The sequence below is a fragment of the Aythya fuligula genome, chromosome 3 (genome assembly GCF_009819795.1).
Source record: "Aythya fuligula isolate bAytFul2 chromosome 3, bAytFul2.pri, whole genome shotgun sequence".
NCBI classification, from domain to species: domain Eukaryota; kingdom Metazoa; phylum Chordata; class Aves; order Anseriformes; family Anatidae; genus Aythya; species Aythya fuligula.
The window spans coordinates 34043001-34057916 of NC_045561.1; the positions used below are offsets into that span (position 1 = coordinate 34043001).

The 14916-nt window shown below is 41.5% G+C and overlaps 1 protein-coding gene across 2 annotated transcripts in view; it reads left to right on the plus strand.

Moving 5' to 3' along the window:
• Positions 1-14916, plus strand: part of GLP1R (glucagon like peptide 1 receptor) — a 102388-nt gene that overhangs the window by 41582 nt on the left and 45890 nt on the right. The window contains exons 2-3 of one of the 2 annotated variants that reach the window (XM_032185099.1): positions 2358-2454; positions 3670-3780. In XM_032185099.1, coding sequence (XP_032040990.1) covers positions 2385-2454; positions 3670-3780 — 181 coding nt within the window. In that variant the 5' untranslated portion in view covers positions 2358-2384. Of the gene's footprint in view, positions 1-2357; positions 2455-3669; positions 3781-8487; positions 8525-14916 lie in introns of those variants that run through there. The other variant, XM_032185100.1, reaches the window with a different exon arrangement.

Sequence of the window (14916 nt, forward strand, 5' to 3'; positions counted from 1 at the left end):
AAAGTTCAGGAGCACAAAGGAAAACAAAAATTAACAGTTGAAGCTATGAGAATAGAATTACAAGGATTATCAACCCTCACGCTTCACTTCATAAACTGATCAACAGCTGGGATTAAATGACTTTTCCTCCAGTCACTATTAGTGTTGTACCATTTGGTTCATGCCGTTAGACTTATGTCTGAGACATCCATGCTGGGCTTTTCTCTGGGATAGGAATGCTGAGTTAGCTGCTTTATTGATTGTGGACAGCCCAGTAATCCTTACGTTTGTAATTCAGTTTGCATAAATATAGGCAGGGGAGAGCTGCTGTCTTTTTCCTTAAATGCAGTGGATGAGCTTGGGCCTCTGTGAGCCAGGTGAGGCATCTGTTAGGGTTCAGTGAGCAACCAGCACTATGTTCTGTAGTTTAAAAACAGCTGGTTTCACTTGTGCTCGTGCAGAAAATGTTTCTACTGCTCCTGCCCCTTGGTACTTGGGGAATGCGACACTGCAGTCTGCAGCCTGCCACACTGTGCCAAAAGGAGGTCCTTGCTCTCTGTGCCTTCAGGAAAATACGCTGGGTATATGGAAAGCTGTTGTTCATGGGAGGAAAACTGAGCTGGAAAAGCTTTCTTTCGTGTTCTGGAATAGTGCTTGGGGAATATCAGCTGAATATAGTGAATTTTCTTGGTCTCATTTATAGGATAGCAGAAGTATTGCTTTTGGAAAGAAATCTTTTTCTAAGAGGACTTGCTTCTGTCCCCGTCTTTTCATGAGGCAATAAATCTCACAGTTGGGGCACATCTAGGAAAGCTAAAGCCCAGATAGAATTAAGTCTGGCCAAGGATGTCAAAAGCAACAAGAAATGCTTCTACAAGTATATCAGTGATTAAAAAGAAGACTAGGGGAAGCATGGGGCCCCTCTGCTGAAGAAATGAGAGACCCGGTTACCTGGAATGCAGAGAAGGCTCAGTTACTCAATGACTTTTTTGCCTCAATTTTCACCAGAAAGTGCTCTAGCCACACCGTTCAATTCACAAAATCCAAAGGTGGGGACTCGGAGGATGAAGAAACACCCATGGTAGAAGAAGATCAGGTTTGAGACTAAGGAACCTGAAAGTGCAGAAGTCTATGGGACCTAATATGAATCTGAAGGTCCTGAGTGAACTATCAGAAGAAGTTGTTAAGCTGCTGTCCATCATATCTGAAAAGTTGTGGTAGTCTGGTGAAGTTCCCACTGACTAGAAAAGGGGAAACAGCTCCAGTTTTTAAAAAGGGAGGAAAGGAAGATAGAACTACAGGCCAGTTAGTCCTACCCTCTTACTCGGTAAAATCCAGGATCAGAACCTCTTGGAAGCTATGCTAAGGTACACAGAGAACAAAGGTGACAGCCAGCATGGTTTCACTAAGGGCAAATCATGCCTGACAAATTTGGCCTTCTATAATAGGGTTACAGTGCTTGTGTGTAAGGGAAGAGCAACTAATGTAATCTGCCTGGACTTGTGCAAGAATTTGACACTGTCCTGCACAATCCTTCTCTCTAAATTGGAGAGACATGGATTTGATGGATGGACCACCTGGGTAAGGAATTGGCTGGATGGTCACACTCAAAGTTGTGGTCAGTGGCTTGATGCCCAAGTGGAGATCAGTGATAAATTGTGTTTCTCAGAGGTCTGTATTGGGACTGGTATTATTTAACATGTTTGTAAGTGGCATGGACAGTGAAATTTAAGTGCACCCTCAGCAAGTTTTTGGGTGACACCAAGTTGAGTGGTGCGGTTGACATGCTGAAGGGAAGAGAGACCATCCAGAGGAACTTTGACAGGCTTAAGACATTGAACCCATGTGTACCTCAAGAAATTCAACAAGACCAAGTGCAAGGACCTGAGTCAAGGCAATTTCAAGCATTGGTGAGGCACTGGCACAGGTCGCCCAGAAAAGCTGTGGATGCCCCATCCTTGCAGGTGTTCAAGGCCAGGTTGGATGGGGCTTTAGGCAACCCAGTGTAATGGAAGGGGGACTGGAACTAGGTGATCTCTGAGGTTCCTTCAAATTCAAACCATTCTGTGTTTTGAAATGCCAAACCTAACTTAAAGATGGCAAAGCTAACTTAATTTGGTCTTGCTGAGTGCACAGCACAGCTGGTTGTGTTTTTTTCTTTTTTCTTTTGTTGTTGTTGGTGTTTTTTTGTTTGTTTTTTTTTCAGTTCTGTGTGGTACAAATAGAAAGTGACTTTATTTGCAATTAAACACATAAAAGCATCTTGCAACATTTATCATAAGCAGTGCTGTTTTGGTGTCTTCACAATGACCTACTTAGGCTACATAAAAAATGGTATGTAAATCCCTACAATGTCAGACTCATGATTTCTCTTTCAGAGTTCTGATGGATCCCTCTCTGGTGTTATGCAGAAGTGGAGGGAGTACCAGCGCCAATGCCTGAAATATTTGTATGAGGCACCCCCCATTGCAGCAGGTGAGCTTCCTTGGTAGGATAGGATGTGTTATTAAAATTCATGCTAACAGTAGCAAGGGAGTGATTGTGAACCTGAAAAGACTTCTCCAGCTTATTGTCCAGTCTCTTCTTTATCCCGTTTGCTTCAGCCTGATCTCTTCCCTCTCCTGAGAGGAAGCATTTTGTAGAAAGAGTTTCATTGTGAAGAGTGTCTTGCAAGAGTGGCAAATGGTGGTTGTAGTGTGTCAAAGTAGCACACTAATACAATTCTGCAACTTTTGTAGAGGGTCAGGGTTGGAAGAGTATAAGTGTTAGGAAACCCAGGACCATGTTGATCTCGCTGTATAAATTATGCTGAGCACTGAAAAATGTTGAAATGGATTTTAAAACAAAAAAATAAGATACTTTAGAGCAAATGAGAATGCAGCATGTCTTAGCAGTTGAATTCCTGTAATGTGCCGAGAGCAGCTGTGGCATGCCAGCACTGTAGTGTTTAGAGGACACTGGTGTCTTGTCAGTGATGCTCACAACTGGGCACAGTACAGGCATTTCTATGCTTCAGTGCTTTTGTGACACACTGGAAGAGATGAATGGGTCTGAAGTTATGTCTGTGAAGAATTATTTCAAAACTGTTAATTTTCCTTCTCTTAACTATATTATTATGGCAGAGTGAGAGCAGTAGCTGATGACAACAGTGGCCAGGAAACATTTATCTCCCTCTGCTCCATTATCCTGCTGAGCGGTTGAATGCTGCCCTCTAAGAATGACAGTTTAATAAATCTGAAGTTGAAGTATTCTCATGTTGATTAAGCTGTAATGCAAAGTTATGGTTGTGTGTGGCTATTTTGTTGATGGATCTATGTATTAGGCTAGACTTTCCAACTGCATGACTCTGAGCCAGTTCTCAGGAATGGTTATCTACAATATTCACAGCAAAAATGATTTTAAATCCAACTGAGACATAGGAGAGTGTAAAAGAGAAAAGATAGGAATGGACCAATATTGATCTGCCTTTCTTGTCCTTCAATTTAGTCAACTAATTTTTTCAACTTTCCTGTTGTATAGGGCTAAGTGAGACACATTTGTCCAAAATTTTTTTTAACTCCAAAGTTTAATTGTGTAATACTATTATGGCTTAAATGCACATGCTCATTTTATCTCTTGCTCTTCAGCCTTTTCCTCATTGCACTATTAAAGCAAGGCCGTGACATAATCCTCTCTTCCATCTCTCTGCAGAAGGCAAGTTCTGCAACAGAACATTTGACAACTATGCCTGCTGGCCTGATGGATTACCTGGCACTTACGTGAATGTCAGCTGCCCCTCATATTTACCCTGGGCTAACACAGGTAAGAGCCCTCCCTTATAAACACAGCTTTAAATCAACCCTGCTTTACTTACTCAGTGTTTGAAAGGATAAAATTAGCTTTAGCAGCCATGAGTGTAGTCAGTTCTCTGTAATACAAAGATAGGAATGGGGCTCAGTAAAATCCATTCTTTATCTCCATCTAACAGGAGGAAATGAGATAAGAGGCAGTTTTTAAGGGCTGAATTTAGCACAGAAATCCAAGCTATCATCTGCTTTTGTTGTTTGAGTGGTAGTGACTATTAATAAAATAATACCAGGATGCTTGTTGGTGAAGAATAGCTAACAATAATAATGGTACAGTTTGAAAACTGAGATAACAGCAAAGCTGTTAGGTCTTCCTCTAGTAGGTATAGACAAAAAGGTTTAAAGTGAAAGGTGTTTCATGTTGCTTCCAGAGAGTTTTTTTTTTTCTCAGAATATCGTAAGGTGAAAGTATAGATGATGGCAGAGACTTTCTCTACAAGACAATGTTAAATACTAAGGAATAAGGCATGGAGACTGCACTGTGTCTGGCTGGGTTGGAGGAAATTTTCTTCATAGCAGTCTGCATGGTGCTTTTATTTGCATCTGTGGCTGAAATAGCATAGATAATGCACCAGTGTTTTAGCTATTGTAGAACAGGATTTGCACAATATTGAGGCTTTCTCTCTTCCCCTGCACCTGCTCTGCTGACCTTGGTGAGGGGGAAGAGGTTGGGAGGTGAAAAAGCCAGGCCAGCTGAACTTGATGTGACCAAAGGGATACCTTGTGTCATATAGCAGTGTGCTCAGCCAAAAAAACTTGGGGAAAAAGAGAGGAGGGAGGAAGGGGAACACTCGTGGTTATAACATTAGTCTTTCTAAGTAACTGTTTTGTGTGCTGGGGCCCTGCTTTCCAGGAAGTGACTGGACATCTGCCTGCCAATGTGAAGAATTGAATAAATTCCTTATTTTGCTTTGCTTACATGCACAGCTTTTGCTTTTCTCATTAAGATGTTAGCTTGAAAGGGAAGGAAAAATCCTCACTCCAAAATCAAAATATTATGATACCAGAAAGGTGGACAACTTGCATGCACAGAAGATCTCCACTCTTCGTCCCGTTACCACTTTACCACAACAAGAGGTGGTTTTTTTGTTGTTGGTTTTTTTTTCAGTTTTTTCTACTCTGTTAGTGTCCAGTCCCAGTTTTGGCTCTTACCTCTCCCAGTTACTGTCTTGATCTTGAGTCATGAGCTTTTCCATCTTTATTTTCTCCCCCTGTCCTGTTGAGGAGGGGGAATGAGAGAGCAACTGGATGTGTGTCTGACAGCCAGCCAAGGTCAACCCACCACATCTACTGTGATGGATCCACAGGCTCCAGGGGAATCTCCAGGGGAATCTCCAGGGGAATCTCCAGGGGAATCTCTGCTCCAATGCCCGAACACCTTTTCCCCCTGCATCTCCTCAGACTTTGATGTTTACAGGGTTGGTTCCCTCACTCTTTCCCTCAGTCTACATTGCCAGTGCAGTGTTTTGCCCTTTCTTAAACACATGTTCACAGAGATGCCACCAGCTTGGTGGCTTGGCAGAGCTGTTGGAAACATCTGTGTCCAGCATGCGGTGGCACTGGCCTCTCCTCATTGAGACCTCTGTAGTCTTCTCTCTGCTGACACCTGCCATGGATGCCCTCTATGCTTCATGATCTGTTGTAATGCTTTTTGTGGATTAGGAGAGATGTTTAAATCCAGGGGTGTGGGGGAGGGTGTGAAGTGTCAGGCCAACTGTTGTGACCCCTTAATTTCCTGGCTGGTTTCAAGCTTGTCTCAGAGGTAATCTCTAAAACAAAATTGCTGAGTCTGGATTCACATTTTCATTTTGAATTGCTGTATCTTTTCTATTAGGGCCTCAAGGGAAGACATGGAAACCACCATTGTGTGGTTAGGGATCCTTGTGGTGTGGGACAAAGAGTGGAGATCATCTCTTCCCTGCACACCATGGGTCCTACTGCCATGTAGTTGCCACTTTTTTCCTGCCTGCTTTCTGACATGACCTTTTGACAGTTTTGCTCCTGTCTCGTTCCTGCTAAACATCTGTGGTGAGGTGATGTTGTTTTTTTTCTAGGTGCATTAATCTGTAATTTCCTAGGTGAGCATTATGGTCTGTATTTCAAATTTCTGAGTATCTTTTGTATTGTATCTCAGCTGTAGTGGTAGTAACTGCTAATTTGATAACCTCTGATGTAAAAATGCTGTTTGCTTACCCTTTTCAAACTCGTAGTAAAGATGCTGCATGTTTAGAATGGGTAAACGTGTTTTATAAATTATGGAATCAATATTTACCTCACAATTAATTGACATAAAAGTATGTGCTGAAGAACTCTTTCCAATAAATCTAATCTTTCTGGATATCTAAAACTCTTTACAGGATTAAACTCTTTTCCTCTAAACCTGTTTACTTGCAATCTTTAAGACCCTGGACACAGTTATTTGACTTGCAACTGCTCTTGAAATATCAATGCTGGAGGTTTAACATAGCAATGCAGATTAGTAAATTATTGGGAAGTGCAATATCTCTCATATTTTGAAAATAAGTTTATTTTCATGATAATGAATTTGTTTTAGTGTTTTGTTTCAATCAAAGACTAGCATCATTTGGAAAAAAACATAGAGCTTGGTAGGGAGCATTGTAAAAGTACTTCAAAAAGTACCTTTGGCTGCAGTTCCCTTTTGTGTATACTGTATGTGTGCCTCAATCTCTTTTATTATGGAGAAATAAGAATGGAACAGAGGTCTTTTGTCCAATACAAAACAAGAAGGTTGGTATCAGTGCCAGATAGGCAATTTAGGAGCCTGATTACTGTGACCTGATACTTTTTTTTCATGACATCTTGTGGAATCATGTTCAGAGTGAATGCTAATGGACAGCCATAATGAAGGGGTAACATCTTTATAATGGAAGATCTGGAGCCATAGAAAATTTAACACCCTGTGACTTCCAGTAATCACTGAAGCATGCTTATTACTTGTTCTTGCTTAGCCCCCTACCTTGAAAGTAAAACTGACTGCAGGGGTTCTTTCTCTTCACATGATGAAAATGGTGAAAATGTATAGATGAGACCTTGTTTTGAAAGTACCTTCAAAACATGTTCAGTAATCGTCGTCATTAAGCATGAAGAGCTTTCAATTAAGCTTGCTTTAAGATTATTCTTCCTTTGATTCAGAGTCAGTTTTTCAAATGCATAAAAAGCCTGCTGTGGAACTTTATGCTATACCACCTAGAAGATCCCCTGGGTGCTAAACTGAAACACATAATGCTGAATATTGTTTATGATAGGGTTCTGAGATGGAGGAAGTGTTGAATGCTCCTCTCTTATGACTTACCAGCTTCCATAAAAGGGGTAGGAGAGTTGGAAACAGAGACAGGTGTGACGTAGGAGGGCAGCTAGCCAGTGAGCATTTATGGTGAAGTTTACGAAAGCCAAAGCCTATCCAGAATCTGTTGAGCAACAAAAAAGGTCTTCTAAAGCACTGGCAACAGCAAGGGGACAATAAGAGGAAATGTGAGTCCACTGTGTACATTGTGGCAAAGGACATGGAAGCGGCTGAGCTACTTGTTGCCTTCTTCACCATGGCTTTTACAGATAAGACTTGTCTGCAGCAATCCCAGCCGCCCTTCAAAATCAGTAGTATAGAGCAATGAGGAAGATCAGATTAGGTGACACTTAAAATGGATATATGCAAGTCTATGGGACGTGGTGGGATGAACCCACACATGCTAAGCAAGCTGGCTGATGTCATTGTAAGGCTACTCTTGATTATCTTTGAAAAGTTGTGGCAATTAGGGGAAGTTCCTGCAGACTGGTAGAAAGCAATTTTTACTGCTGTTTTCAAGAAGTGTAATAATCTGGGGAGATATAGGTGGTCACCCTGGGAAGGTGATGGAGCAGATAATCCTGGAAATTGTTCCCAAACGCATAAAGGACAGGAAGATGATTGGATATAGTATGGATTTATGAAAGTGAAATCATGCTTGATGAACCTGATAGCTTTCTGTGATGAGATGACTAGCTCAGTAGATGAGGGGAGAGCAGTGGATGTTGTTTATCTTGACTTTAGCAAGGCTTTTGGCACCATCTCCCATAACATCCTCATTGGAAAACTGATGAAGTGTGAACTACACAAGTGAACAATGAGATGGGAATGAAAACTGTGCTACCAGGCTCAAGGGTTGGGCTCAGCTGCATAAGGTCCTGTTGAAGACAACTGTCTAGTGGTACACTCTGGGGACTGAGAGAAGGGCCAATACATACATCTCTATTGATGATCTGGATGATGAAACTGAATGCATCTTTAGCAAGTTTGCAGATGACAAAACTGGGAGGGACAGTTTCATGCACCGCACAATTGTGCTTGCTATTCACAAGGACCTGGAGAGGCTGGAGAAATGTGCTGACAGGGATCCTGTGAAGTTCCACTAAAGGAAATGCAAGGTACTTCTTCCAGCACAAGAAATAACTGCCTGTGCTGTCTGGAAAGCAGATCTACAGAAATGGCCCTGAAAGTCCTGGTGGACACCAAACTGGACATTAGCCAACAATGTGCCCTTGAGGCAAAGAGGGCCGACAGTTTCCTGGGCTGTGTTAGGAAGACCACCACTGACTGTTCGAGGGCGTGTTCTATCCCCTAATCTCTAGGGGGTGAGACACAGTTGGAGTGCTCTGTGCAATTCTGGGTTCCACATTATGGAGGAGACATGGACAATACTGAGGTGAGTCCAGCAGTTGTAATTGAAGGTGATTATGGGTTAAAATGTCTCTCATATGAGTAGAGGTTGAAAGAGCTTGGATTCTTCATCCTGGAGAAGAGAAGGCTCCGGGGTGTGTGTGTGGAAATCTTATCAGTTTGTATGAGCACAAATTGAAATACAGGAAATTTCCTTTAAACATAATTATTTTACTGACCACCCGGTCAAACACTAGGACAGAGAGATATTGGATTGTAACCTTGGAGACAGTCCAAGCCTGACTGGATGTGGCCCTGAGCAGCCTGCTCTAATTCATCCTGCTGTGAGCAAGGGGTCATGCTATGAGATCTCCAGAGGCCCCTTCCAATGTTGGTTATTCTGTGATTCTTTCTGTTGAATTTTTTATAATGATGAGATTCTGTACTTATTTACTGTCAAGTGTTACAAGTTTCCATTGGTATGAGCCAGAGTAGGAGCTTGGGAGAAGAATTCGCATGGGAAGTTTGTAACACTGGAACTCTCTTTGATCAATTTCAAATTTTGCAAACCTTGTCCTTTAACAGCTTTTGTTCTTGTTCCTGTCCCTCTCTTTATCTTGTCCTAGTGGTTGTCAGTCTTCAGACTACCCTTCTGCAAACCTCAACAACAGATGCAGCTCAGCAGGTTGCCTAATAGGGTTGAAAGCTGCAAATGATTTGGAGAATGTTGTTTGGTTAGTTTTGTTTTGGTTTGTTGTTTTTTTTTTTTTTTTTTTTTTTTTTGTTACCTACTTAGCAGATATGTGCTGTGTCACTAGTCCAGCCCTCCATGATGTTAGCAGGTTCTCATCTCTACCTGCTGCTGCAGAGCTGCTCTCCAAGGTTCAACTTTCTTCTTGCGTAGTTGGTGTGGCAGCATCTGAATCACTGCCCACTTTGTGGGGGTGGGTTCAGCAGTAATGCTTTGTTCAGATGTGGTCTTCAGATTGCTTGTTAATTTCAAGAGAGAAAAGCAATCATAGGGAGGATCTGGTTAATGAAAGACTAGAGGTGGAGAAAAAAAAAAAAAAAAAGATATTTTCAGACCTCTGCATCCATTCAGACTTGTGTGCATATGGAGCCTCAAGAGCAGTCTTTCTAAAGACAAACCTGTGGATGATGGGCCTGCATTTCTGTTGTGCTAAGCAATGCCTGCAGTTGTAAGGTTTTGTCTCACAGCATCACTCACCTTGTGGTTACAACTTTTGTCTTCTGCCCCTTATTGAAAGTGCTGCTTGTAAAGGCAGCCTATAAAACACAGCAGAGAAAATCAATACTGTCCCACTTGTTTGTCAGATCTCTTTAGAAGTGCTGAGCCTGACTTTTTCCTGTTGTGTTACCCAGTGTGTGTGTCAGCACCCCTACCAAATTCAGTACTGGCACAGTGTCTGCAAGGATGGAGTCTGAAGGCTCAGAATATGCTGGTGATGATTGGATAGAAGAAAGATCACAACATTAGACCAAGATTTTATGCTTGAACCCATGTATCTCTGTACTGCTATGGACTTGCTTTGTGACAGGCAAGTAAATTAAATCTGAATCCTTAGAGGAATTCATTTTGTAGCTCCCAGTGAAATACTGGGCATTGAATTGTTAATGAACTTAATAGTATGTGACCTGCATATGCTACATGTTTCTCCAGTGGTGCTTCACTACTTTATTTTGTACGTCTAGTTGCTAAACAATCTCATCTATTTGTGTGGCTGTGCAGCAAACTAGATTGGGAATTCTACTCAAATGAAATGTTGTGGGCTTTTTTCCCGCAGTCTTTGAGTCATGTTTTCCCATGCAGGTCAGTTTCCTGACTGATGTGATTGCAATTGTATTAGCATTTATCTCCTTCAGGTAAATTGGTCATTATAGTATTGTCCTAACTCACCAAGGAATTGTGAAATAAGGATATTAAAAGTATCTGGATACTCAATATTGTACTGAAGCCGAAAGAACTGATGTTTAGAGTAGCCTCTGCTTCAATGCAGGTTAAGCTATTGTCACTGGAATGAGAAATAGGTGGCTAATATTTCTCACAGCACAGTGCAGGGGTTTGGTGGTATAGCAAATGTGGAGCCCAGTTACTGCTGGGCTGTACTACTACATAGTAGGAATTCATAAGTCACATGTTCCTCTAGAGCCATACAAAACAGCTTTGTGTGTGTTGGGGAGAAACCCTTTGGAACAATGAGGAACAGTGACACTGGGGAGGGGAACAAGGTGGAGTGACAAGGTGGAGGGGAAGCTACCTGCAGTCAAACAGTATTCTGTTCAGGACTCCGGAGGTGAAATTCTAAAGCTTTATCTTTAAGAAGACTTCTTCTATTCTGAAGTAGTATTTTGAAATGCTTTGAAAATATTAAATGAAAATATGTGAATTATCAAAACAAACACATACTTACTTTCTTCTATGTGTTATGTCCCTCCTCCTCCACCAGAAAAGCTTTTGGCAAGACAAGATTATATTAGCACTTCTAATAACCTGCTTATGTGTCTTTGAAACAGTAGACTTTAGAGCAATTTCATACCTGTATGGGCTATTACACTCCAGATCTTTGTTTTGCTTCTCTTTGTGCTTACGCAACTCCTGCTGTTGGGCAGGTCATCATGGGGAGATGCTAAAGTAGCAGGAGGGAAAGGTTATTGCTAAAAGGATTTGTTCTGTGAAGTCTCCAGCACAGATTTTGGACCCTCTCCAAAGCTTGTTGAAACTAAATTTTACGCACTTCTGACTGCCCAGGTCAGAACTTTTTTTTCCCCATATTTGCATTTGTCTTGGGCCAGATCTTGCCTTTAGTGAAAATGCAAGAAGTCTACTCAGTTTCTGATAGCACTGAAGTTTAATTGGATAAAACTTGCACATCTTACTATCCACACTGTAGTCATCAAGACTGCCAAGTTATGCTTGGGCTGTGGCTGTCTCAAAGGCCAAAGCTCCCAGGGGAGCAGTATTCCTTTAAGGGATGGAGGGCACTGCAACTTGCTGTCAGTGGCTGTGTACTTTTTCTTGTTACCTTTCTGTAATTGAAGGCTAGCTGCCAATAACACTGTGTGGATTTGGAAACCTTGGAGCTGCACAATTCATTTTACAATTATACCTCCTTTGGGGTTCTAATATATTATTGTTTAATAGTACTAAATCCTTCTTAATTAAAAACCTTCCAGGGGTACAAGTTTCAGATGAGTTTTGTGAACAGTAGCCACATTAGTTGCTCCTATATGCCCTGGGCTGCACAAAGGCTGGCCATAAACTTGTGTAACACAGATGTAGCTTAGTCCATAGCAGTAGCAAATATTACTAATTTACCGTTATTTGCATAGATGAGGTGGTGAATGTATGTGTGATGTGTGGGTATTGACTGTATGGAAACTTAAACCTTGGGTAACCTATACTGAAATGCAAGATTAAAGATGCTGTAGATATGAAATGGTATACATTCAGGTGACCAGTACCCATAAATAAAATACATTAATAAATGTTATTCAGATCTCTGCTCAAAATCTTCTCTCTCTCTCTCTCTCTTTTTTTTTTTTGTTTTTGTTTTTGTTTGTTTGTTTTTAGAACATGTCTCTAGTTATGAGACATCTGACATCTGAACTGGCTTGACTGCTGGGCTGTATTTTGGTCTGGCACAAGTGAATTTTGAAGCAACCCCTTTATGGTCTTTCTTTTGTCCTGTCGTGACTAAGTTCAGTTTGAGCAGTTGTGGGGTGTGTTTCTTTGTAGAAAATTAAACCAGAATCAGTGCCCCAGGTATCCATTGAATGTTCTTCAACCTTTGATGGAGACATAAGAGCTGATGATTTGTCTATAGTACAATGAAGTTCACCAGCATGACCACACAGGAGCTATTAGAAAACTACTGAGTTACCAACCTTTCATTAAATTCTGAACTTCTCTTGTGCCAGAGAAATGACCAAATGGCTCATATACTTTTAATTGGCATTGGCCATGTGGCCTCAATGCTTTGTAATTCCCATGTGCTCTGTAGATCCACCTTTCTTAGTTTTAAATCCTTTCCTTTTATCTAATAACTTCTGTTGTCATTAACCTCTGTTTGAATCACTTCTCTCCCATAATTCACTTTTATTTCTATGTTATCCTCCCTTTACTAGGTTATGTGTCGCAATAGTGTTACCTATTCCTTTGCTCTCCCAAAAGATCAGGCAAAGTACACCTCAGGGAGCTTTGTAAACAGCATAGCTTTTCAGTCTGTGCCATGAAAGAGCTAAAAGTCTCTCGGGCAGAAGAATAACCTAGCAGTAATACTGGAAGATCTCTGCTAGTAAACTCGTGTCTGCCTCTGGCTACTAGAGACACAGTCAGATGACCGCTGTACTTTGCACAACAGCTTTACCCAGTCACAAAGATATCATGAACCGAGCTTTGTGTAGAGGTGTGGCAGCAAATCTGTTGCTGGTGAGTTTGTTTGGGTGCCTGGGCTCTGGGCCTCAGTATCACTGTGTATAGGAGACCAGAGTACTGGTTTGCTGCTCTGAGTTACCTTTAGGTGCAAGGACACATCCAGGTCAGCTCTTTCCCATTTCCCTTCCTCCCATAACTTACATCTGAGATCATTCCTCCAGCGCTCACCTTTACCTCTCTGGTGTCAGAACTGCGTTTCTTGGTGTGTCTTTAGGTAAGTGCAAGCTGTGCGTGAGGCTTTGGGTGGAAGTAGGGCATTGCCTCAGAACTGCCAAGTGCCATAAGTTACCAGTCCAACCATAAGGCCTGTTATGCTTTTACATGAAGGGCTGGAAGGTATAGGCAACGCTTCTTCTGGTACAGAAGTGATGATGGGTATTGTCTGCACAGTCCCAGCCCTGTACTAGTGTCTAGCTTAGTCCTGGCTACTACTTTTAAACAATGAATGCAGCAAGCCCTAATACTTTCCTCCTGTGTGGTGTCTTACCCAAAAGCTGTGACTGTAGACTTACACAGCTGTAATGGCATCATGCACAGCAATACTGCAGATCCTATTCCCTGCTTCCTGAACAGTAGAAAAATAACTGTTGAAAAGTATTGTTTTGTAAACTGAGGGATTCACCTGTGGATCTTGGGGCCGCGTAGGAGAAGGGCTGAAAAAGGAGAGAGGAGCCTTGTCACTGCTGTGCTGCAGGAGTAAATCCACTGCCCTGGTCGCTTTCCCTGGGGTGCCTCTGTTTGGGCATTGTTCAGACGTGGGGGGAGCTTGGGATCTTAGTGCCATAGTGCCCTAAACAAGAAGCAGAATGAAAAATGATGTTTGCTTTTGTCTGAGATCTCACAGCGGTAATGATGCTGGGGGAGTGACACGCTGCTGTTGTCTGTGCAAGGCAGACCAAAGGAAACTATATATATTGCTTTCTAGAGCGGTCTGCAGAAAGCTGTACAACTGAGGAAGGAGGAGTTTGTGTGAGAGACCTCCTTCAGACAGTTTTGCCGTATGTGTTCATGGCTTGAACATTTAGTTCAAGGGACCAGATTAAACCTTGTCTGGTTTAATCTCCCTTACTTTTTGTTTAATCATGCAGTTTCCTAGTTTGAGATCTTCTTAAAATCAAGATAGTTAGCAGATGGCTACGTGAGCATATAGCTAAACTGCCTGTTTGCCTTTTAATGTAGAAGGAAATAAATTTCACTTCAAATATTGGGTACAGTAAAGATGATTAGACATTTATTACATTTCTTCTTTTCTTTGCTCCAATAAAACCGAGTTTCCAGAAAACTCCATAATGCTGGAAAGGGGTGTGACCTTTTTTCAGTGAAAAAGATGCTGCTCTGAATTTGCTAACCCTTAAGCAACTCAAAATTTATACTTCCTTTCTTGCAGTAAAAACTGTCTCAAGCTAATTGGCAATCTCAGTTTGCTAAATTAAAAAAAAAAAAAAAAAAAAGTCTCAAGTTCACCTCTGCTTCTGTTTGCTAGTCTCCATCTGGTAGTAAACCAGAAAACTCTAGAACATATGCTGCTCATCTCAAGGGTATATATAGGAACTGTTGGGAAAAATAACTTTATAAATAATTTACAGATAGATATTATTGACATGTGTCTGTTGTGTACTGTGTAGCAATGCTGTTCTACATTTTATGTATTTAAAAATATGAAGTTTATTTTTAGATAAATTGATGTTTAACTTTTAGATTGAGGTGCATGCAAATAGAGCACGAACTGTCAGCTGGGATGAGTTATATGACTTCATTTAGGGACTGTGAAAAGGTATACACTCTGATTCCTCTTCTACCACAACCAAAACGTGTGTCCCCCTTCAAACGTGTGATGGGAACAGGAGACTTTTGATATGGCTGAATGTTGAAGTGCACCTACCAGAAGATAGGGACAGCTGCGTGTTGTTCATATGGCAGGTACAAACCTGATCACCTCTAGGAAGAATGTGCTTTTCTGCGCTACTGAACTGAACATAAAG